The sequence below is a fragment of the Sceloporus occidentalis genome, unplaced genomic scaffold (assembly GCF_023333645.1).
Source record: "Sceloporus occidentalis isolate IW3139 unplaced genomic scaffold, rSceOcc1.0.p SCAF_52, whole genome shotgun sequence".
In the NCBI taxonomy this organism is placed as follows: Eukaryota; Metazoa; Chordata; class Lepidosauria; order Squamata; family Phrynosomatidae; genus Sceloporus; species Sceloporus occidentalis.
In genome coordinates, this window is record NW_028317032.1 from 6,574,750 (window position 1) to 6,601,530 (window position 26,781).

The window sequence follows — 26,781 nt, forward strand, 5'->3', positions numbered from 1 at the left end:
AGGGGTACTACTGAGTGTCACATGTGAAGGGGTCTATCCACTAAGAAGGTCATTTGTGGTAAAGTAAAAAAAAAAAAAAATCCCTCATATCGCTATGCTTTATAAAGGACAAACCCTAATAAACTTCTCATGCAAGATGGTGTGAGCTGGCCCTGTATAATGTATATGTCATTGGAGATTTACTTAACTCATAACTAAATCAAGGAGAAGACCATTGTTGCAGGACATCACCTACTCCTCTAACTAGGCCGAAGCCTGGTTTGCCTTAGTGGTAGGGCTGGCCGTTTATCACATAGCATGCGATATATCGATTAATAGCGGAATCAGAAGTTTAACTTTGTAACCAACATCTCAGATATGTTAAACATATATTCACAAATATTCATGTATTTAAATTATTTGGAGTCTAAGCAAAATTCACTCGAATCTGCATTAAACATTCAATTGAAAATTCAAATTTTGGGCCTAGACTGTCCAATTAAAGCAAATGAACAAATTATTTTGGAAGTAAATGCAGTAAAATGCAGTGTAGTCCATTGAAAATTGAATCAGATACGCATTTTACATCAAACTAGAACTAGAGTTTAATAACATAACTGTATTATGTTAATTTACACTTTCTTTAATATGGATACATTTTTGGAATTGCTCAATCATAATTTTTCACCAAGGGCCCTGGACTTGGTGTTTTATGTTGAAAAGTTTAGTTATACAGAAATACTACAAAGAACAATGTTTATTGTATACAAAATGATTTTGATGCAGGTAGGCCCCAACTCTCTTTCTTTGTGTTTTGCTGTTGGACAGATGTTCTCTAGATCCATTAAACTGTTTTATGTTGAATAGGGGCACAGTCTTTAACGCTAATAACCTCAACTTTTTCAAAAACCTATGACACATTTTGGTTTACCTTACATGAGGCAAAACGTGATGCTACATACTATTTTTATTATGTCTTTATGCTGTTTTTCTCAGGACACCTTAACAATACTCTATCACTCCTGCGTAGAATGATCCCTTAACGCCCATCGCTCTCTACATCTTGTCACGTCCATGACTGCACCATGTTGCGCTCATAGGATTATTCTCCACTGGCCTAGACTAAGACGAACTATAACTTGGTGGGAGTTACTTGAGAACCTTGTTAATCCATTATTTGGCAGCAATCTACTCAAACTCAAACTCAAATGTGCTCAAACGTGAGGTGACATTATGTATCATGCTAGGCCAGCTCAGCCACAGTTTGCCATTTATAATGCATAAGGAAGATGGGGAGTTGAAAGTTTAAACTTTCAAGAAAGCCTTCAGTTTAATAAATACACATTCAATGGTACTTCTTCTAAATATAAAATTAAAGCCAGGTCAGCATCACCTCATCTAACCATAACTCCCAAAAATGAAAATGTCCCATGGTGGGCACTTAAAATTGGGAAGTAGATCTATCAAAGAGCCTGAGAACATTAAAAAAATGGCTTCCACTTGCATTTTTATGCCTATCCCCCACAATGGAGTTCCTTTAACTGTGGGTACTGTACATCTGCCTAATTTGCCCATTAATCCAAAAAGACTGAGCCACCATATTGCTTGACCAGCTTTCATTAACAAAAACCTTCTTTTAAAACTTTTTGGGGTTTGTAAATTTTGCCTATTTACCCCATACTGAAAGGGTTAAATGTCTGGCATTGAAGTGCAAGACAGCGTTTTCCAAAAATAACAGGGAGCCTTACGTTTATCCTCCCCTCACTACAATTTGTGTTTGTGAAAGCAGGTTTCTGTCACCCTTAGTGCAAACACAACACTTAAATGTTGTTTTTGTGTCTTTTCTCACTAAATTGAGATTGTCGTGACATCAGGATCAATAGATTCCCGCAGTCTGTGCCCCTCCACCACCACAGACCTCGTTTCAAAACCATTCAACTAATTCAGCATTTCACAGCCCACTGATACATTGCCAAAAACAGCCACGTATAGCTGGGAAGGGTTTTAATTGTCCAGTAAGCTTAAATCTACAAATTACAGGTTCTTTGAAACTGAGAACATGGTTCCTAATACCCCAAATAATAAAACTACTCAAGGAAATTGGCAGTTGTATTTATAATGTAAATATGTACTATAGGAACGTACATAACTCTAGATGTTCTATGTATGAAGACTTAAATATTGTGGCATTAGCGTTCTACAAGTGCATAATAGGGGCAATGCCTAAAATGCCTAAGCTATATCCTATATTTATATTGTGGGCACCACACTGTCAATATGGACGAGGCAATTCATTTTGTCTTTTACAGATCTACTTTTTTCCTTGACTCGAACGTTATGGAATATTTGTTTGCCAAATGGTTTATATGTTTTGGATGAACACGCAGGGTATATCCATTGGGTACATCCTCTGGAACCAGGTACAAGGGCTAGTGCGCTGGGTGTAAATACAGATTATGGGTGTACTATGATGAATGCGCCTACTACAACCCCTGTTCTAATTAATCAGGTTCATTAATTGAGCCAGGAGGTAACCAGTCCGTATTAAGGCCTAGGAGTAAGGCTGCACACTCGTAATGGCACTAAGCTATCTGTGCTATCACGGTGTACTTATATTTATTTATATGATTACCACCCCCCTGCATAACTGCAGTAATGAGATTGGTGATACATGTATGATATGTCAATGGCGCTATATAAAACAATAAATAATAATAATAACAATGTCCTGGTGCTCTCATATATGCAGCAGGGCACGGGAGAAGATCATAGAGACTAATGTCTGAATTGGATGGATGTCTTCTCCTTTCCTTTGGCACCCTATGGAGTAGAACATACCTTATGTTTTGGTTATCATTGAGGTAAGCCTCCTACTGATTAAATCCTTCATAGAACTTCATAGAAATATTAACATAAAGCACTACATAATCTTCATTTATATTTTTTTCTGTTGGAGGAGGGTGTAAATGTATTAAGCCTTAAGCTAAACAAGAGAAACGTAACTGTAAGTTACCGTGTAAGTGATTTAGGGGGGACTGGTCACAAATATGAATCAGAAAAAACTATTTAATACATATTAAATAAATCACTAAAATATATATACTTTATTACACACATATACTTAACATTGCCTGCTTTTGCTAGTATGACCAGATGGCTCCTTTCATTGGGGAAGCTTCTAAAAGGTGCACCCTGCAGGGTTGCATTGATTTACTCTGCATGTACACACTTTAAGGGTAAATCTAGTTATCCAAAAGTCTTTAACACGCACACACTATTATTATTTATTCTTTTATATAGCGCCATCATATTCTGCAGTGCTGTACAAACAAGCTTTCATATATGTATATTTTAGTTCTAATGTCCATCTTAAATACATATTCTATTTCAAATGATTTAGCTAGTGAACGAGGAACTGGCAATTAGAAGGGAAAACATGAAAGTGGCTATAATAAGGAGTAAAAAAAAAAAAAAAGGTGAGGCCTTGACATGACTGCTTGATGAGAACCACATGGGGATAAGTAAGGTGAGAGGCTTTGGGTAGATTGGCTGGGGTTTTGCTAAACAAATTAAAGGCAAACACAATCTGTTTTTTAAGTCAACATTCTTCATGGTAAAGAAACATCTTGTAACTTGTCAGTTTTGATAAATACAACTTAACTCTAAACAGTGGTTACAGATAACAGTATCAGATCTGTGCCAAAAAAATGTAAATGGGAGGAAGTATGACTGAGGTCAGATGAGGATGATGGGAGTTAAGAGTGCACCGTCCAGTAAATATACCAAGAAAGAAAATATTTTTATAATTTTTGGGTCATTTATTCACAGTGCCAAAAAGGCAACGCTATACTAGAATAAATTATGTTAAAAGTGAATTTACCCAATAAAAACAAATAATTTGTATATTTTGGGAAGGAATGCTATTTCCAAGAATTTATCATAAATTATATATATATATATATATATATAAATTTTTTTAGTACCAATATTATGTCACTTACCCTTCCAAAGGTTCATCCACTTACCGGCAGCAGCGTGACCTTTTTTTTTATTATTATTATTATTATTAAAAAATGTATTATTTTAGCTGCACTGCAAACAAACCTGAGTGGGTGAAACCTGTTTGGGTGGATATTATTTTGGTTTTAATAAAAAAAAAACTATTGCACGGTGGTTTCAATTACCTATTTATAAAAAGCAAATTCTATTTCCGAGTAAAGGAAACCAGGCAGTGCAATAAAGCAGGAATTAGAGAGCCGCTGCCATAAATTCCCTAGGGGTGCCCTAAAGATCTATACACTGATACTTTGACTTTAAAAGATGCTAATTTAGTCACCTCACCCACTCATCTCAGCTCAGCTCCATGAACCGATTCCAACAGAACAGCATGACACCCAGTGGCTAAAAAAGAATGACACTTCAAAGCATTTGGTCCTTGGAAAAAAAAAAAAGGAAAAGAAAAATCTTTAAGGTTCACTTCAAGACAATCAGCGGCCTATAATGTGCCTGCATTATTCTATTTGGCTCTGTTAATATATACAGCTCTGTGAATTAAAATAAACACTAAGGATATATATGATTCCCAAGAAAGGGGCAAGTCCGCAATTAGCTCATATAATGGTATTCTGTATTAACGGTGGCATTTCCCCTGTCTCCTAGAATAAACTCCAGTATTAGTATTCTAATAAAAAGTGAAAACGTTTTATTTCAAAGCACACTTTTTTTTTTTTTTTTTAAAGCTTTTTACCGATTTCATTCATTTTAAAATTGTAAAATTAAAAAAAGAAAATCAAAAAGCTGTTTCTTTCTTAAATTACAAGCAGAGTGAATTGTAATTGGAAGCAGATGGCCTTTTATTTGTGGGTTAAGAATAATTACCCTAAGGAGTGGACTAAGCTATATCAATCAGTTTCCTTTAACAGATGACTAGCTAAAGATAATTTTGCCTTTTAAACCTGACATTTTGGGCTAAGACAACACTACATCAAGGTTTTTGATTATTTACTTTGATTATTAACTTTCTGAAACAACCAACAAAAAATTTTTTTTTTTTTTTAAATAAACATTAAAATTCCTTTTTTTTTTTCCCTTCCCCTTTGTGGTTTTACGGGGGCTTCTACATCAGACATTGCCTCAAGTAACTCTCCTTAGCAAAACAAGAGCTTTTTGGAGGAGCTTGACACATTTCTCTTGATGCATAATTAATTGTGTAAGTGCAAACTGTCCTGAGAGCATGCTTTCTCAAGTGATCACAGATCAGATAGGAGCTGTCCGCATGTTGTCTTCATCCATTTGGTAAATAAGTTTTAGATCTACACTGGTGTGACTCTTAATCCTCTGAGCATGGGGTATTTGGTGATAAGCAGAAGGCCCAGTAATTACAATGTGTGCCTCGGTTTCCTGCCCATACCTAAAGGTGAGGGGGGGGGGATCAGGCTACATTCCCCTCCCAACTCCCATCACTCTATACACGATTCCTATTCCTTGCACAGGAATGTATATATGTGTGAGTAATATATATATATATATATATATATATATATATATATATATATATATATATATATATATTACTCACACATATATACATTCCGTGTATATATATATATATACACGTGTGTATCTCTGTGTCATGATATGTGATTTTACTGTGATACTGTAATTTTACTATATATATATATATAAAATTATTAATTTTTGGAATTCAAATATAGATTTTTGCATTACATATCCACACATTATTTTCTACATACATTCTCTCTCTCTCTATATATATAGAGAGAGAGAGAGAGAGAGAGAGAGAGAAAGAGCTTATATAGAGATACAGAAAACATGTGTATATGTAATGTAAAAATCTATATAACTAGATCTCATATATATGATCAGGAAGGTGTCCCTTCTTAAATTCTATAATATATACAATATCTACCCATAAATATGTAATACTTTGAGAATCACTTTTGCAGTCCACACTTCCATATAGCACAACACTGCACACACTGGTATTTTCTTTAATAAAAGAATCATTCATTTCATTTACATGGCACATCACCCCCCCCCCCTTCCCTTTCCAGCTTTTTCCAAGACAAACCTCTACCTGATGCAGACTGACACTGCATGGAAGGGAATCTTACTGATAAAACAAAATATATAACATATCAACCCTATGTGAAAAAAAACCCACATACAATTATATTACAGAATGGCATTAGCAGATCCAGGTTCCTGGTGAGTAAATGTAACATGCATTGCAATTCTGGTTATTTAGGAGGCATGTGAGCTGGCTGAAGATGATGATGATAGAGATTGCCTAGTGTTTCACAGCCTTCTCTCCTGAGTGATTTTTCCAGCCCTGTGTGAAGGAAGCAGACTCAGAGCTGTCTGGAAGGGGGAGGGTATTGATGGATGCTGTCTAACCACCTCCTGTGTCTGCTATAGGCACCAGGAGCGGAAGGCCCTGGGGTGCCAGCATTTGCTAAGGATTTTCTTTTTTTTTTTCTTCTTCTAAGGCAGATCTTCATTTTGGTTTCTTTACAGACAGATGTGACTGCACAATATCATCCTTTAAAAAGCCATCTGATCAGGGCATGGTCTCTCCAATCCCAATACATATATATATTGCTATAGAACAATATAATTGGAATGCCATGTTATTGCTACATAATATTACATCTGTGATCCTTGAATTTTTTTTAATTGATTGGAACGAAAAAAAAAATTAGAAGCTTTCCAAAAATTGAGTTATTTTAAAAAAAAAAATATGTATAATGGTTAATTTTCAGTAAATGAGTAGAAGAATAAATGCAATGAAAACCCTTGTGTAGCAAAATGCATGGGATCTGACACACCCCCTACAGACACACATCATTACATTAGTAGCAGTCTAGTATTCAAAGAGATACAATCTACATAAAAATATTTCTACATGACTGCACAATAGCACATGCAATATTTGTGTCTAACATATACATATACAGCTCCACTGATCCCCTTTTATTATTATTATTTTTTTTTTTTTTTTTTGGCAAATAGAATTCTGCTGAAATAAGCAAAGACAAACCATTTGGGGATTATTTTCCCTTCTGGATTATTTGTTTTTTTTTTTTGTTTTTTTTGTTTTGTTTTTTTATCAGCACACCTGATGTAATATCTTATTTTGGATCATTCATACAACTATTACTATTGTCTGATTCTCAGATGTTCAAAAAGAAAAAAAAAAAAAAAAAAGACATTAAAAAAAAACAATACTTGCCTTATGAAAATGTATGTGTAAGACATGTCTTTAAAATATGAAAAAGGTCATGTCACCTGGGTATAGAGATCACAATAAATGCATCATCTTTTACATTAATGTATGACACTTGGTATGAAATTACAATCCAGCCAGCCAGCCAGGCAGGCAGGCTGACTAGATGTTCTACCAACACACTGGCTAGACCTTCCCCCAGGTATGTAAATAATTAAAAGCTCTCTATCCTCTAAATATTAAAACACCAAATGTGCTGTATGTGTTTCAGCTGTGGTAGATTTATTTTAAGGACAAGTCTCACCCCCCACTCCACCACCTCCTCCTTTAGTTTGATCTGCAGCAGTCTGGCCAGACAGCCTAATATAAGTGAAATGATGCAGATGTGAAGGGGGTGGGTTGAAGTCAGAAGGTTGTGAGACCCTACACTGACTGCATACAGAACACTTACCCAGTGTCATATTTCCAACACACCAAACCTACACAAGTAATAGTCTCTGCAGGCTGGAGTCTTAGCCCTTATCACTTAGACACTCCTTATTGTTCCCTTCCCCAATCCCTTCTTCTATATACCCTCCAGCCCCTTCCTACCTCAACTGGTATAATGATATACCTTTATTCTAGAATGAAAGAAGTATAAATATCCAGCATCTTCAAGCCTTATCCTATAGACCAATATACCCATGCATTGCTAATTTCTCTAAACCTTAGACTTTTAACCCATTCCTGCCCCCCTTCCTACCACCACCACCACCACCATTCTTTCTCCAGACACACATTGACACTGATACCAAAATTTCTATCAGTTCCAGCTGATTTATTAAAATCATCAAGATACAGACTTTCAGCATTAAGAAAACAGGCATTGATGTTAACAGTGCACAAATCTGCTCCCCCCCCACACCCCCTCTTGCTACAAAATATGCAGATGGTCTGTACTAGTTTCTTTTCATATAATATTGCACATTATTAGAAACCTTTTTTATGTGCCTTTTTGCTAAAATTCGAGTATCCAGTTTGAAATTTTTCCTTCAGGTCCCATCCACATATGACAGCATATGATATACATAGAATCCTACTATAATACAGTACATATACAAATATTTAAGCTAACAGCTCTGAGGTCTATAACACAATTTCAATAAATCTTTACCTACAAATATTGAACGAAATCTCAACTATAGCTGTACAAAAAAAAGTGTTTTAAAACCACAAGGCCTTTTTAGATGCAAGATTTTTTTTTACATTTTTTTTTTAATCCTTTTATCAGGATATAACTATGAACAAACTTGCATGCTAAAAAAAATTAAAATAAAAAGCTAGGAAGTGCCTGAAAGTCTTACTGAAAAACCAAGAAACATGACAGCAGGAATGTTCCCTTTTTTAACTGTACAAAAATACGCCTGAAAATATTTTAATTTTTAAAAAAGACTGAGGTCTGTTATGTATCAAAAAATGTTTCAATACCTTTTTTTTTTTGTAGTGAGGTCTGGGTTGTCTGAAATTCAAGGAGGTATAAAGGGAACAAGATACAAAATAAAAGAAAAAAAAAAAAATATTGTGAAAAGGTACATTTGTGTCGATCTGTTAAAAAATTACATTAGTTCACAGTTTTTGTGTCCTGTCTGCATGTGAGTTTCCCTGCAGTTTAAGAATCAGATGCATAGAAAGAAATCAGTTTTCTCCCTCCAAAAAAAAAAAAATCCTGTTGTAAGAGTCTTTTCCAAGAGATTGTAGAATAGAAAAGAAATAAAAAACACAATGACCCCCTTGAGTAACAGCTGAGCTGCCAAGAAATATACATTTCTGCAGACCTTCCAGACGCTGATCAAACATTTTACAGTGATTAGAAATCACAGACTGGGTAGGAAAATCAAGACCCCCTCCTTCCCAACCTAAATTCATCTGAACATAAGTTCCCCCCCCCCCCCCAACAGAATCATTTTCTTTTTTTTTTTCCTCCAATTTCATTGATCAAACCCACCAACCCCTTCCAAAAATACAAAATAATAGTTTAAAAAAATTACAAATAATAATTAAAAAAAAAAATTCAGTAGGTGAACACCAAGTCCGAAAAGTTGGCTTCCAACCAGTCCCCTGCTATCATCTCGCTGAGCTCTGGGGTGCAATAATCTGGAAATTCAAAATGAGAGCCCAGACTTCCCTCACTACAAGAATCCAAGTCTTTGTCCACTAATGAGAGAGAAAGGTTTCCTGAGTTGGAGTTACCCAGCTCGGGTGCCTGAGGGTTTTGGGTGAAGTTTAAGCTCAGATCAAACAGCAGATCATCTTTGTCGCTGGATGAGGTAGAGACAGACCTGGATGGGGCCAGGGTGATGGTGGGGTGTGTTGTGCTTTGCTTGGTGATATTTTTGAAGTTGTAATACAGTCTGTTGTTGGTGGCATTGCTCATCTCCTCATACATGCTGGCTCCTTCAGTAGACTCCGCTGAGGAGCTCAAGGTGGGACTGGCTGGGACTTTGGCTACATTGTACTGCCTCAGCTGCTCCTCATCTTCTTCTTGCTTTATCCTAATCTGCAGCTCGTCCTCTTCTTCATCCTCCTCCTCATCGTCATCATCCATGAACACACATTTCACAGCCTTGTTCACCTTAAGGTTCCCAAAGACATAGTCCTCACCACCAGCATCCTCCTGAGGTGACTTAGCCCCAGGCTTGCTGCTGGTTTTCAGCTTGGGACATTTCTTAGAGGACATTTTGCTGCTCTTGCCACTGGTGCTTGGACTCTTGTCCGGAGACTGACCCAGGGTGTGCTTAGAGGGCTCCAGTTTGGGTTTTTTCCTGGGTCGGTATTTGTAATCGGGATAATCCGCCATGTGTTTGAGCCGCAGCCTCTCGGCTTCCCTGATGAAGGGGATTTTTTCACTGTCATTGAGCATTTTCCAGCGTTTTCCCAGCCTCTTGGAGATCTCCGCGTTGTGCATGTCTGGGGACTGCTCCATGATCTTTCTCCTCTCAATCTTGGACCATACCATAAACGCATTCATTGGTCGCTTGATGTGACCAGTGGCCGTTTTACACCAGTCCGGGTCACTTTCATCCAAGGCTGCTGGGCTCCCGGCCATAAACTCTCCCTCCTCAGTGTCGGTGACCTCTGTGTGCTGGTTGCTATCCATGTCCATGTTCTCTGCTTGCTGCACCATGATGTCACCTTATGCTTTCCTTCACTGAGGGTGAGTGGGGGGGAAGCTGCTTGCCAGCCCTGCTTCCTTCTCCTGCCGCCCTGCGAGTGCACTTCACTCCTTTCTGCAAAACTTCCACTCTTCCCAATGCACTAGTTATCTGAGCTATCATATGGATTACATCACTCCCTGCCATCCAATGGCAGCCTGCCGACCACTCCCACCCCGGCCCGAGCCCCCCTACCCTGACACACCCCCCAGCTGCTATTGGTGCCAAAATCCAGATATGGGCGTGGCGAAGGAGCTCAAAAAATTACTAACCACTGGAGAGCGTCTCGTATTATGAGCTGAGCCTTTAACCCCTTCGAGACCGGCATGGACCAGCCAGCCTCCCGCAGACACAGGCAGCTCATTGGTCGTCTCCTTGTCTCATGTTAGAAAGGCTTTCAGTGCTTTAATGTCTAGTAAGTCCTGCATGTGCGATCACATGTGCCTGGCGATTGAATACACTTACATGGTGCTTACGATGTATAGACTGGCTGTATAGAAAAAAGGATTTAGGCGGAGAGGGCATGGAGAGGAGAGACGTAAGTCGGGTTCAGATATCTATCTGTACATTTGATGACAGAGTGAACGACCTCAGCTGCTGAGGAAACTCTTTGGTAAATAGCAGGCATATACATAAGCGCTGGATTACTCCAAAGCTGTTAATTTTTGCAGAACTCCCATCACTCGCAAGTGGGAGGGTGAGGTTAATGGGAGTTGGATTCCAAGGGCTGCAGAAACCCCAAGCCTGCTTTAATTTCATAGATTGTGACTCCATGATGCTGGACATTGATGGATAGCATTACTGAACAGTAGGTTCTGCGGAGAATCATTAAAGTCACACTAGCCAGGAGTCAATAGTCCCTGCGCTGGGCAAAAAATCTACAGCTTGTGCTAACGTGTGATACAAAAAAATGACGTCATGACTATTTTTATACATTATTATTATCTATTATTTATATAGCACCAACAATCTATGCAGCGCTTCATACAGAGCACACGCTACCGTCCAAAAGTATAGGGTCGCTAAAAGAAAAGCAACTTTTGTCTATTAAAATAACAAGAAATGGGTCCGAAATATAGCGTAGACGGGGTTAATGTTGTAAAAGACTATTGTAGCTGGAAATATATGATTTTTAATAGAATATCTTCATAGGCGTACAGAGGCCCTTTATCACTCCCATCACTCCAATGGCACGTTGTGTTCACTCATCCAAATTTAAAAGGCAAATTAATCTTAATTAAAACTTTTTTGCGTTTATGTTGCAACTAGAAATGTCCTTGTTTTCCATGAAAACAGCTCAGTGACCCCAAACTTTTGAATGGTTATCTGTGTGTTAAAAGGGTACGACAAAATTAGAACTGACAGCCTGAGACTACGTTTAACAATATTAAGAAATGTGCTGTGACGTAAAATTTGAATTGTGATTTGAATAGTGAGTACGCGATGCTCACAATTACCCAGAATGCAAACAATGGCTTCAGTCCAAATGTTTAACACAGAAAGGTTCTTGAGATTCTGTCTACATGCCCTCCCTGACCTGTCTGATAATACATGGGGTGATTAATTCACCTCAATGGTGACGGGAGGGGGGGGGGGGTTCCTGCGTTCATAAAGCAGCTGAGCTCCTTGGAGGCCACTAAAGGTTTAGCCCCAAAATGGGTTTTTTAGTGAAGCATCTGCCAATCAGGATCCAAAGCTTGGAAAGCGAGCATCTGGCGAGGGAAGGTGTGATAAACCGAGCAATAGCCCTATCCATCAATGTATTCTCGGGTAATGCACTGGTTATTAAGGAGCCTGGGTGTCTTGCTCATCCATGTGAATTCATTACACACACAATAAGCACATATCTCTAAGGCCATACTAGCTCTGTACTGGGTGGGAAATGGAAACATAGGATTTTACGGCCGATAAGAACCTTTTGGCCCATCTAGTCTGCCCATTATTCCCGACGTAGAGACTCGGACCTTTATCAGTCTTTGGTCTTGTCTTAAATTCGGGATAGTTTTCTGCCTAACTCATACATGAGTAAATTCCCCACACTGTATTAGCCTTTAGCTCTTCTGGTGGGAGGCTGTTCCACTTATCTACCATTGTCTCGGGAAAAGTAAACCTACATTACATCTAAGCGTTTGACCCTCTAGTTTTAGTAACCATTTGCTTGGGGTTCAAAGAAAAATGCAAGGGGTACAGGGAGTCCAAAACATAACTTAGCAGAAGCTTACATGTCAGCAGCCAGGAGGTCCTCTCCAGTCTCCCTTACAGTCTGTTGGGATAAGAGCTTAACAATTATCTCTCACTCCCTTATATGCATTCTCATGAACCTGATCGATGTACTTTGTTCTTTGCCGTCATTCGGCAGCTTCGTCCTCATTCACCGAAATATGCAATGTGATAATTACACATACAGTTCCGTACGTTTAGAGCGTATAGTAGAATTTGTCGGATTGTTTATCATGATGGCCATAGACCCCTGGCAGATGGTTAATGTTTCACCCTGTACAGTATCATTCCTCCCTAACAATGATGTCACTTTTTTCCCTGCCATAGAAATCAATCTAACTTCCTTTATTGAAATTAGTCCATGTCAAAAAGTAATGCCTGTGATTGTTAAACCTGTTCTATCTATTGATAAGATTTCAGACTAATATGATGAATACTTACCAGAAGTCTTAAGGCCAGCAGAAATTTATTGCTTGAATACCGGTACCTGGACTTATTATATCTGGCCATATCTGGAACGACCGTGTAATTTACAGCCCTGCGTATGAATGATCAGGTGATTGTCCATTTACAGGAGATGGAGCTAATGATATTCCTATATGATAAGAGCTTGTTTCCAACCACATCTGTGCTTATTTCATTATTATCCCATTTACCACCCTCATATCCTCTGTATTGGCAATTCCCCGGGCTCCTCATACAACATATTTATTTTATCTTATGATATCACATTACCACTACTTCCAGGATAACGTATGTATTTTTTCAGTATAAATGCCCTGAACATGAACTCTATGTTAACCACACCAACAAAATACTAACAGCTCATTAGACCTTATATAATTTGTGGCCATCATGCGAATGATAAGACAGTACATGACAGCAGGGTCACCAGGTGTCCCCTTTAACCCAGACCAAGCCTAATGCAGCCCTGCAGTATGCATGCTCTATAAGGATCCTTAATGACACGAGAAACCTGGTCACCCTAAATGAGATGTGCCAACTATCCGCCATAGTGGTGGCTTATCAGATGGTTTTGAATGGACCGTTTCATCAGGGGATTGTTGTTACCACTTAGAACGGTGTGATGTTTTATTGGACCAACATAACCTAGCATAGAGCGTAAGATCTAGCTCTAGAACGCCTTAAGGACCCCAGTAGTCCTGTGTACAGAGCGAAAGGTGAAGAAGCACTCTTATAAAGTAGTATAACAGTAAGTGTCGGATCCTAATCCCGATATCTACACGCTGTCTTCTCCTGGACACACATGGTAATAGTATCAATTTTTTTTAGTTGTTACATAAAAAAGGCCTTTCCCCCAAATCCTATTTCATCAGTTAGTACCCAAAACATACAAATATAATGGGTTTTTTTTAATATTTAAATAAGCAATACATCAGTGGGAGCCGTAATATATAAGGGGGTAGCAGTCATATGGGTATGTCCTGCAAGCATGCTGCCAGATGAGTGGGAAGAGGAGAAGGGACGGTACATGTAGGGCCTGGACACTGACCGACAGCGCCCCATGCTGACCGGATCTGCTTGAGAATAAAAATGTGCCACACTGAAGTAATCAGGCGACCCCGAAAAGACTCTATAGATTGCAGCTTTTGAGGCTACTTAGGCCTCTTTTCAGGTATAAAATGTTAGTCAATTAATGTATCATGTTTACCAAATGTTCTGAGTTTTCTAGATTGTAGGGCTCTCTCCACCAAATGTATCGGTTTGTCTTAGTCTGTCAATTCTTGTCTTGTCATATCCCTTGAATTTATGTATTGTATTAAGCGCTGCGTAAACTGTTGGCGCTATATAAATAAAGGATAATAATAATAATAATAAATAGGGCTAACACAATACAATCTATACCTCTAATGCTATATTAAATAATAATCCGTGCCAGGCAGCTAAGTGAACGTTTTGTAGGCCCCTGCCCTTAAAGGGGAGGCCGGTCTCCTTATCATATACCCCAAGGGGGATCTATAGTGTTTTATGTAAATACCCTTCTGTAGAAGGCCTGGAGATCTTCTATTGTGTTTTGGCAGATGGTCAGTCAAGCAAGATGTGGCCAAATTTCTCCATGCATATCATTCATTGAATCAGGGCTGTCCAATCCAAGCCTTGAGGGCCAGAAACAAAAGTTTGTGGGAAACACACAACACATTCCTTTGTTATGTAGAATGTTAATTAGAAAGTTCCTAAAACTGTCAAGATAATGGCCCCGTGGGACTGGCACGAATATCTCTGCATAATGGAAAAGAAAAAACTGATTTTTCATTCAGGTTCCCATTAGAAGAAATCTCAATATTGTAAATGATACATTTCTAGGCTAGGACTGTTGAATTTAAGAGCAGTGCTACTACCAGAATGGTTTATCCACCAAAAAGGAACTCTCACCATAGTTGGTTTTTTTTTTTTGTTTTTTTTTATTATTAATTACCGTAATTGTGATACAAATTAAAAACAAGTTAAATTGTTGTTTCATTACATTTTCACAAGATACAATGTTTGTATTGTGCTTCTTTTGGTATATCTGTATAAGCAGGACTTCATTAGCATCGCCATAAAGAATCATCTCGATGTGGTGTTAGAATTTGGAATGCAACCAAACTATCATAACTGCCTACAATGGTGACTTACAGCTCTGCAGAAAAATAATCTTTTATTGGAAAAATTTGAAACCAAATCTAGTTTTATCTTTTAGTTTACATCACGTCAATATACATAGAACACTTAAAGAAAAATATCTTTTCCCCAACACTTGCCTTTCACATGTCATTGCAGTGCCTTTAGCACAATGTCAAAACATATCACCTACAGAAAGGGCTGACCTGTCCCTTTATAATAATGAGTTAAATCGGCAACATTTTATCCCAGTCCCAATAGTGGGCAATTTAAAATGACACCGACATTTACACACGTCATAACATCCTGGTACAGAAGGCGAAGAGGGACCTGTTCTTGTGGGGTTCAAATGAATTTGGGGGTTCAGAGGGAAGTGAGACGGTAAGAGAGGATGAGTTGATTGTAGCGAGGGTGGTATGGAGAACGGCGTTATTCTTGCAGGTGGACATGGTGGATGACTTCTTTAGGGTGCTGGTTGATGGTATTAGAAGGGAATGTTTCTGCTTCTTGGAATAGGATGGTTTTTAGTGAGCGTTTACAAATAGAATAACTAAAATACATAACGTGTATTGTGATTTGATGGCTACTACTTCAGCACACATCATGCCCCTTTGGAGTGGTAGCAAGCACTGAGAATCCTCTGGCACGCAAGATGATGTCCATTACATTTTTTTTTAACTCGGCCAAAGTTCCAGACCGCCAGACCTTGCCTATAACTGTATCTATCAAGCATTTGAAACCCGATTGAGTGTTAATGTATTTAAAAAAATAATTCATTTTAACCTGATGTTCACCGGAAACGCACAGGTTCTACAAAGTACAGGTATGCAAAATGTGTATATTGAATTATTCTACTGATTCTGATGTTCTAGTGTAAGAACATCACGCAGAACACAACAGTGCATGCTACAGATTGGCTAACATATGGCCAGCCTGGAATTGCTGGCTATTACCCTTTGATTTATGATCAATGCTTGAGCACATTCAATCAATAAACATGAGTGGGGCTCTGGGTTAAAATCTAGCTATCTAGCCTATGTGCGTATCACATTTTTAGATATCCTTTCTTGAACACAGGTGAGTCGGTTAACTAAACTACAAGACTGCATGCCTTGCAATTATTTTTAAAATCTAGTTTATTATTGACTCAAATCTACTCTTTGGGAAGAAGAAAAAGGCCACTGTGGCTGAAAAAACATCTTGTAAACTGTGTTAGTGTAAAAATACCAAACATGTATAATTCATGAGTTATTTTCTAAACATACTACTACTGATCTACTACGCAACTACATGACTATATATATATATATATATATATATATATATATATATATATATATATATGCTGTATATTAAAATATATATATATATTTATAAGGTATCATATATATATATATATATATATATATATATATATATATATATATATACATATAATGTATAGTAAAATATATATTAGGTGTCCCAACTAGCCTTTTTCAGAAAACAGTGTTGTCTTGTTCCACTACCTTGAAGCACGGGTTCAGAAAAGTACCAACGTACGTTAGCTGCTTTAGGGTCACCAACCATGAAGGTGTTAGAATGGCCATGTGTGCTGTGTCTCTATGGTCTCTGATATTGGACAATAACGAAGCCATTGCTGATTTATTCTCCATATTAACCTTTAGGTTAAGGAATCGTATAAATTTACAATATCTTGATAAACATAGATTCCCACGAGGAATATGTTCTCTGTTGCCTCTCATGGCCCATTCTCTTCTTCTGATCCACCTGTGTTAGTAATATAGGCAATTCTGCTGATGTTAGAAAGGAATTAAATTCAGGAGTTTTCAAATTGGCTAAAATACCAAGATTTTTATTCTCTGGCAAAATCCAGATTTTTTTAGAATCTTTAAGATGTACCTCTATCCACAGACAAAGCCTAGTTATGTAGGGAATAAAATTCCATTGACAAAATAAGAAGTAGTCCTGCTGCAAAAAAATAGATTATAATTTAATTAATCCAGTGTATTGAATTTACCTACTGCGGGGGCACTCGTCAAAGACCAGCAACAAATTCAAATTTCGGTGTCAATACACATCCACTTATAAATGGTCAGTCTCTGGACCCGACTTGAAATGTTTTATTGATTTATTGATATTATCGCCGATAGTTCTTTTTTTTCTGGCTTGTTTCACACATCCCCATCAGCATCCATCTGTTGCCATAGCAGAAAGAGGCAGATTTACAATCCAGTTATCCCTTCGCTATAGCGCCCTGATGGCTCCTTTTAACAAGTGACACCTACTAATGTACATTACAGGGCTGCATTATAATCTGAGTCGCCTTGCATGAGGCATTTTTTTTAATATAAACAACACTGGTTTAAGGAGCCATTTGGTTGACCTAAGAAGAAAGACCCCACGGAACCCAACACATAGTAGAATGACTTCTCTGAAGCATATAGGCAGTATATTTATAAGGGTACTTTAACGACTCACGTCTGTCTTCTCCTAAAAACATGACTCTCTAGGCACATGTCCAATCAGTCGAAGGAAAAGGTGACCCAGATGGATGCAGTTGATGTCTACATGCCATAGACATGCATATAGAACATACCATGTCATCTTCTGCTAGCATGATACATAGATCAGTGGCCCCCAGCTTTATGGATATGCTTATACAAGTTCCCAGATACAATGAGCCAGACTAAAGATCTAACTTTTCCCCATTCTTGAGGGAACAGTGAGGCCAACCAGCCTTTAAAAACTATACCCCTATGAATGGAATAAGCTGTAGACCAAACTTTGACTTGGTATAAGTGTTTTATTCCCTTGTTCTGAAATTGTTGACAGAACACAAGTTGGATAGAATTTGATACAAGTTAACACAGGTCAATTCATAGCTAAAGTGAGAAGAGGTTTTTAAAGAATTCTCCTATATCACTTGTGAATTATGCAGGGCCGGAATCTCAGTGGAGTTTGCCTTTGATAATGTATAGCAATATCCAGGGTCTAAAATGTTCAACTATCCTGCAGACTCCCTCAGTGAATAGATAGCTTTATGGTAGCAGAAGAGAGACAGATGTAGAGCATCTAGTTTGACCTCATCCTCCAGTTTTTTTCCAAGACAAACACAAAATTCAAGTGTTCTATAGAATGTGTACCATGAGGGTAATACGTGCCGTGACTAATATGTATGTTCAAAGTAAAACTAGATTTCCAAGAATACATAGAGGTCATGTTACTCTGTACTTGTGTCTAATGTGCGTCCCCCTTCTGTAAGTGTCCTCATTCCTATATTTGAGCTTTTTTACCCACATACTGCCGACTAGCATATACTGGTCTGTTAGTTGTGAAATGCATTAATGTTGTGGGAAAATGATATTTTGTTACCCTGGTAGCATTTTTAAAACTGGAAGGAGCCATATCACTAACAAAACTTCACTTGACCACCAACAAGGTTTAAGTGAAGAAGATTGTGAAAGAAGGAGAGGTTTGCATCAGTTTGGTTAGAATCCTTTTTAAATACATTAATGGATAGGGACTCCAGAATTGGAGGGCAAACATTCCATATGTGTGTAAAAACAGTTCCCATGATCCCCAAGTAGATTAAGGTAACCTAGTTTTTTTTTTTCTAAAATGTCTCTGTTTCTTGCTGTTCCTCACAAATATTATGCTCAGTTTCTTGGGGACCAATAAATCTAGTGCTTGATGATCCCCGTATGCATATCTTTCCCAAACATTTTCCTTATAATGGGGATCTACCCCTAAGGTATGAAACATGGTAGAAGAAGTCCTGTTTAAGTATGTCTTCCCCACTTGGTTGCATCCACCATTCAGTCGTTCTCCCATTTGCATCTAACAAGCCCAGTCCACCAACCTAGTTCTGCCCTCCCCATATGTATAGAGTAGAGGAGGCCAGGTATGATTAACATAATTTGTTCATTTATGGCAAAATTGTTCCAATGAAGATACTCTTAATTTCCATGTAGCATTTTATAACCATGTGTGTTCCAGTTCCTGTTTCTGTTCAATGCCCTTTAGCCGAAGCCATACAAACATATACAGTATTTCAGAACTAGCTTTTTTTTATTACTTTGTCAAGAGTTACACTTTATTGGTGACTTCCAGACTCCAGAGTGCCATAAAGAGACATGTTTCTCTGACCGAAATGCCTTAAACAGCTGATCAGCTGTCTAGGTAAAAGAGAACAGCATGACATCTCACACTTCTAGGCTGCTAGACATCCAGACACCAGTGAGAACACACTGACAGGTCACACATCTAAAAAAAAAATGTATCCTGTTATTTTAACAGTGCCTCTGATGCTCTGTAAAATCCTTAATTCTTACACTATAAATTCTACCATACACATACACAAAAATATACTAAAGGGTAACAAAACGCAGCTATTGTATTGAATTCAGTTCTGTAGATACGCAAATCAAAATTAATTATGCGCGCACAAATTCTTCCTTACATGTTTGATAAGGGAAAAAAAAATCCATGTATTTGTAAATCCTGCACATTATAAAGTAACATTTTATTACAGAAATCAGTGGTATCTTATTTTTTGTTTAAATTATTTTTTTATTATTGTTTTTTTAAACCCATCATAGAATTATGATAGTGAAATTTATGAATTGAACTCTTCCTAATATATTCTTTGATTTTACACCTCAATAAAGTCCCGCATGATCCTGTAGGGCTGAATATAAACTGGTTTCTATTAACATGTAATCAATGAACTTTGCACATCAGTAAATAGTGTGACACGTATTATCCAGTTGGGATGGCAGCATCATTTTCTGAATTGATCTATGCCGCATGCTCGGCAGCTAGTAGAGTGTAACAAAACCATATCTCCTCCCTATTATCTCATCCCACGTTCTATTAATTTATACTGCTTTTGACAAATGTTTATGTATTATCAAGGTTGAGAGACATCCCCTCGCTTAGCAGTGGATGAGTCCTATTTCGGCAAAGTATTTACTACTATAACAGGGCCATGAGTGGTTAATTCTTGAGTGTCGAATTTTCGCCAGGATTTTAGCATACTAATTGTTATCTAGAGAAATCCTGGGCTTCGTTCAATGACATTTGCAAAATCTAGACTTTTTGCTGAAAATGAAGATAGCATGCGGGATTTCTATACACAAGCAAGTAATTCCACCCCTGTGACTATGTATGTATACACTATTTTATAATCACACCACAGTGTGCTCTGATTCCAAGTCTAAAGCACCACACGTCTACAAAAAATACTTCTAGTTGGCATTAGGTAATGTTGTTGCCACAGCAGAAGCTCATTAAAGCCATTCCAGTACTGCTAGTACTGTAAGGACTGCTCATGTTTGTTTTGTTGTCTGTTTATATATAAATACATTTTAATATTATATACATATTTTTTGGTTCTGTTCTCTGAACAGATATGGTAACATTTTAGATAAATAACCCTTTCGTATTTGTGTTGTATTTTGTGAAACAGAAGTACTTTTGAAGGTTGTGTCGTGGGGCCTATTGATTATTAAATGAGCTCTTTCCCCGTTGTGGCTTCGCTCTTGGAAATATTATGGTTTGCATTCTATTGAATGGCTGATTTGCTGTGGAAAGTGGATCTGAAGATTATATTGGAATATACACTTTTGGAATATTTACCCTTATTTCAGATTTCGATATAATTAAAAGCGACCACAACTCTCCTTCATATTCATCTCTCCCACCTAACTGAATAAACGACCCATCTGGCCTTACCATTTGATGTGGAGACTCAGACCTTAATCCGTCCTTCGTCTTGTCAGATAGCTCAGGATAGCTTTATGTCTATCCTATGGATGTTTAAGTCCCCCCACTATATTATCATGTACCACTTTGGATGGGAGGCTTTCCATTTATCTACCACACTCTTGTTAATGTAAAACTTCATCACATTACATCTAAACCTCAGAAAATCCTGTCTTCGTGTTCTAAATGGTCTCCTCTGAAAAAAACGTTCCTTCTGTACTCTATGTAGTTAAACGTTTCTATCACGTCTCGCCTTTCGCCAAGCTATACATTATTAGTCTTTCTGGATAATCCAGCTCCCTGCTTGCTTTTACCGGAGCTTTATTGCATTGCCTGCTTACCTTTAAGTCCCCAGAAATAATTAGTCCCAAGTAACACTATCTGTATTTTTCTTTTGTGGATGATGTTATTATTTATATTGGGAAGTTTTCTAATAGACTGTATGAGTCAGTTGTATATCAGTGATATGTGATTTCCTGCTTCTATCAGCTATGAGCCATCGCAGACGAGATGACTCTTTTTCTTCTTTTCCCACACCGTGCTGCTCGGAGGTGTTCTGACAGCGCAATTGCTTAAGAGGGCGTTGTAAACGTAGAAATACTGCATTCATTTGTATGGAAGATAAATTAGATGTGACTATTTTTAAACAGCAGTCTTTTCAAACATAGGAGATATTTTGTTGACTAGACATAAACTTAACCACTTCCTTGCTAATGACCTGGACCTGACTGTGCCCTGTGATTACAGACCCACTCTCGCTGATAGTTTATACTATATTAAACAAAAGAAAACACATGCTTGTTGTTGTATAGAATATGAACGTCTATGTAAGTTTTTACAGACAGTATATTTTATTAAATGCATTTTTTTCCATCGCACCCCTTCTCGGGGCGCAGTGTCAGATAGGTAGGATAAATGTTGCACATTACAGGACCCGCAGGCCAGGATGAGTGTGTGTGCATGTATTTGTGTGTGAACATGTGTATATATATATATATATATTTACATTTACAGCAATGTTGCCTGTACACAGTGTAGTGTAGTTTGCATAGGCAATGTTTTTATGCTGTGACCGACCCAAATTTGGTGGGACGGGATTCAAAAAAACGTGACTCTTCCAGGAAGTTCGAGACTGTTGACTGGTATGTGTATATACCGTATATGGCAAAAAACAGTAAATGAACCCTTTGGAATTACCAGCCTTTATGCATAAATTTGTCGTAAGTAACAATAATGAACAAACACAATCTGTTTTAACTAATAACACACACATTATTGTAGTGTTCTGTCCATATTGAATACATCACTGAAACATTCAGAGTGTGGGTTAGAAAAAGTATGAACCCCTTGGCTAATCACTTCAACAAAAACTAATTGGAGACAGGAGTTAGCAAACCTGGAGTCCAATTAATCGAATGGATTGGAGGTGTGTTGCAGAACTACTTTGACATAAATAAAACACTCAAACATCTTGGGTTTGGTATTCTCAGGAAGCATCTGCTGATGTGAATCATGACTCACAAAAAATAAATCTCAGATCACCTACAATCAAGAATTGTTGATTTGCATAAAGCTGGAAAGGTTTGCAAAATAATCTCAAAGAGTTTACATATCCATCAGTCCACAAGTTGTTTATCAATGGAGACAATTTAGTACTGTGGCTACTCTCCCTCGAATTGGGCACCCAGTCAAGATGACTCCAAGGGCACAAGCAGAATGCTCAATGAGGTAAAAAAGAATCATTGGAACTGGTTAACGGCTCTGTCCATGAGTCTTTGCAAAACATAGAACAGGCATGGAATTCATGGCAGGACACCACAGAGGAAGCCACTACTCTCCAATTTAACATTGCTGTTCTCGTGAAGTTTGCCAAAGGGCACTTTCACACTCCACAATGCTACTAGGGAAATGTTTTGTGGGCTGATGAAACTAAGGTTGAATTGTTCGGGAAGAACACACAGCACTATGGTGAAAAAGAGGCACAACATACCATAAGACTCAGACCTTAATCAGTCCTTGGTCTTAGATCCAGACTAACCATAGGCCTATCCCATGTATGGTTAAATGTTTGTGTCACCGAAGAGAGATTTAAGCAAATACCTATTTTACTGCTTTTAGCAAATATCAAGAACAACTCAAGGACATGTATGGTGCACCAAGCCATTTTCTGAAAGTCTTTGTGGATTTTGAATGATAATATCATTTAAACAAATTAGACTTTTTCTAAAGAATATAGATCCCGATTCCGAGCAATTCAAGGGCTGAGTGCTAATTGTGAAGTAATTGTAAGAGAAACCAAAGGACAATTCTAGTTGATTGCTTCACATTCAGCACTTTGCAAACAAAGTGATTCATTATACATACTATATAGCCCCTCGTGTCAGACATATATTATTATAGGCATATTGGCACTTAATGAAAATAAAATATATTGTTCACAAAAAATATAAGCATACTTAGGTCAGTAGTCTACGGTTCTAATAAAAAATATTCCTACTAATTATTATTGTGCATTACATTTAAATTCACCAAAGCTCATAATTTTATAGTCTTTATATTCTAAAATCTTGCATATTTACCTAAACCACAATTATCTATTCACTGCAATATCTTTTTACTATTATTGAATGTATTTGTGCAATTCTTAAATGTTTGATTGCAATTAAAAAAATGTTTTTTGTTCTGTAGCAAAGCTGCTTATAATATTTGTACACAGCGAAAATCCAATATGCTATCTCATATTGAACTGTATACACTTGGAATTAATAGGCCGTCCCTTTAAAGTTCATTAACATTGGTTCTTCAAATAATGATATATTCATTTCTTTTGGGTATTTCATTCATCTTTGACGTTTCACTTGAGTTCTAATTTCTGTTTTGCCCTAAGGAACAATATTCCTATAATGGCCACATTCATTAGCTGTCTGTAATGTAAAACTGTGACATAACAACATACACTTAAGTGGCAAATATAGACATTTTGATCCATTTTATTTGTTAATGCTTCTGACCATAATAGACCTATGGTCTATTTATCTCTGGATGATGGTGGACTTAATTTGGAATCAAGTCCTCAAAGACAAGTTGTATTAAAAACAAATATGTAGCCCATTCAAATAAGATGCTGTGTAGTTAATGCTAATGGACCTGGAGTAAGCATGGATTTATAGCACTTATAGCACTTATGTATTCTAGAATCGTGAAGTATAAGCCATCCTAGACTTATTGGGCCTTGAGATGGCTTCCTGTGAATTGGACTATTAGAGTTGTCCGGTCTTTAATCTCTTAACGAGTTGTTCAGAACAACAGTGTTAACAGGTAGATTTTGGTTTCTAGAAAGAAAAGTTGTAAAAGTCACATGACTGGAACTTGGCGAAACTGTTTGCTCCCATCTAGGTGAAAGAATTCCATAGGGTCTACTGATGCGTAAAATAAAGCGACATAAAGAAAGGCCTGGGAAACGAAAGCCCCTGTAGTGTCGGCAGGATGTGAACCTTCTTATTGAAGTTGGACATTTATAGATAAACATTGACATTCGATACAAACTTGCCTAAGCAATGTTTGGTTGACACTTTTGCTTAATGTTAGAAGCGAACAAGTATTGCAAATAGTGGAACCAAGAAAAGGACACACGGGTATGGAACCTTGTGCCATTTTGATGGCAAACAACTGGGAAAGAAGTGGCATAGGCATTACCATTAACCTGTTCGCAGAGCAGGTCTGTTCTCAGCAATTCAAACGTTAGGCCCAGACCAAGATGTCCACAGGCATGGCTGCTGACCACAGAGATAGGAGCAAAGCTGGATCTCTCTATTATCCAACTGTATAGCAGTCCTACATTTTAGACCGTATGTTTATTTGTACCAGAAGCAGAGTTGCCAAATCTGTTTCATTGTTCCCTGTGAAAGTACACAAGAAGGTTGGAACCTCCCAAATGAGACACAGAGCGCCTGCCTGGAAAGTCTGTGGATCGTTACTTTCAACTGCATTCTGATGAAATCCCGATAACAATTAAGCAGAAAATTTCTGTTTTATTTTAAATCTAAAAATATGTTTAACTAAAGTAATGTACCCCAAAAAATATAATTTACATTTCTACTATCTAGTACAGGATATTGGCTGAGGGTAAGAGAGCTGTAGGATATGTACTATAGAAACAAAAATAAATTGTCAACCCTACGAACTGAGAAGCAAATCTATCACTTAGACACATTCAGAGTCACTCCATGGTGACGATTTCTGGTATGTACCTACTTAAAGCATTAAAAATACTGGCTTTAATCTCTTCTGTGAAGAATGCATAATCTTTTAACATATAGAGATAAAAGTCTTAATGTACTAAACAGTGATAATTCTCAGCATATCTGATGATCTTCTCTACTTAGTGGTTGTGTAAGACTTTTCACAGCTTGATGAACCTAAGCCCTTAAATCTTTTGAAGATTTGAAGAAATTGCTTTAGGAGGTAGGGTAGGTCTGTTGAAGGCTCCAGGCAATATTTATAGTACCTGAGAGGGTCTTCTCAAACATTTTATTAGAAGTCTCCCTTAGTATCTAGTGAATCTTGGTAACAATTCATCTCGTATAGTAGGCGGCAGGTAATATTCCACCTCCACACAAAAACTAGTTTCTTTCATAGCGATGCTAGCTTATATAATATGGAAAGAAATGGGCAGACTTGATGGGCTGCTGTCAAATTCAGTGTCTCTATATACAGTATGTGTTATATATAGTACTGTTCAAATGTTTTATGCAGGTGTGAAAAAGTAAGAATGCTTTCATAGACATGTTAATAGTTTTTTTTTTATCATTTAACAAAATGCAAAGAGAATCTAAATCAAATTAATATTTGGTGTGACCGCCCTTTGTCTTCAAAACAGCAGCAGTTCTTCAAGGTACACTTGCACACAGTAGGTAGGTTGTTACAAACATCTTGGAGAACTAACTATAGTTCTTATGTGGATTTAGACAGCCTCAGTTGCTTCTCTCTCTTCATGTAATCCCAGACAGACTTTGGTGATGTTGAGATCAGGGCTCTGTTGGGGCAAAACCATCACCCCCAGGACTCCCTGTACTTCTTTACGCTGAAGAAGTTATTTACCTCGGATCAACCTGGCCCAAGAAGACCAATGGCTTTGGCGCCAGGATTTAAAAGGTCTGCAAGATTGACTCTATTGGTCACTGGCAGGAGGTTCCTCTGGCATTAACCAATGAAGGGCAGCTCCTCTTCATTGGTTGATGCCAGAGGAGCAAGTGTACGTAGAAGAATTGATGCTGTTTTGAACGTAAGAGGTTCCTCCTCGTTTACGAAGATCCGTATGAATTGAAATTAGTACAAATGAAAATGCACAGTTCTAGTGTGGAGATTTGTTACTTGGGGAGAGGGGAGCACGGAGAATGGGGCTACTTGGCTTTGTCTGTCCCCTAGGCCAGAAGGTGCCAGCCCTCCCCTCAGATTGTAAGAAATATAAATGTAATGTTTGTCACATAAAGACACATAATCTATAACCTACTTTGTTTCTATATTTCAGGCAAAAATATCACATGAGCCTGCTCTAGAGCTGATTTCCGGTGTGTAAGGGTCCACATGGACTGGCATTGTGAAATCGTGCAAATACCTTCAGGGGGGTGAACCTCTCCATGCATTTAAGGGGAAACAAAACCACTTAAAGGTGACTTTTATTAGACTTGGGTGCCGGCCAACCTCATCTTAGTATTCGGGCGAATATTCGTGTACATTCTTCGTGTTCATTTTTTT

The 26,781-nt window shown here is 37.7% G+C and overlaps 1 protein-coding gene across 1 annotated transcript; it reads right to left on the reverse strand.

The window, feature by feature from the left end:
- Positions 1-9,275: 9,275 nt before the first annotated feature.
- On the reverse strand, positions 9,276-10,388 carry LOC149288380 (transcription factor Sox-11-A-like). The gene has a single exon (XM_089491919.1). It carries the CDS (start codon positions 10,386-10,388, stop codon positions 9,276-9,278), a length of 1,113 nt encoding a protein of 370 aa, XP_089348045.1.
- Positions 10,389-26,781: the final 16,393 nt, after the last annotated feature.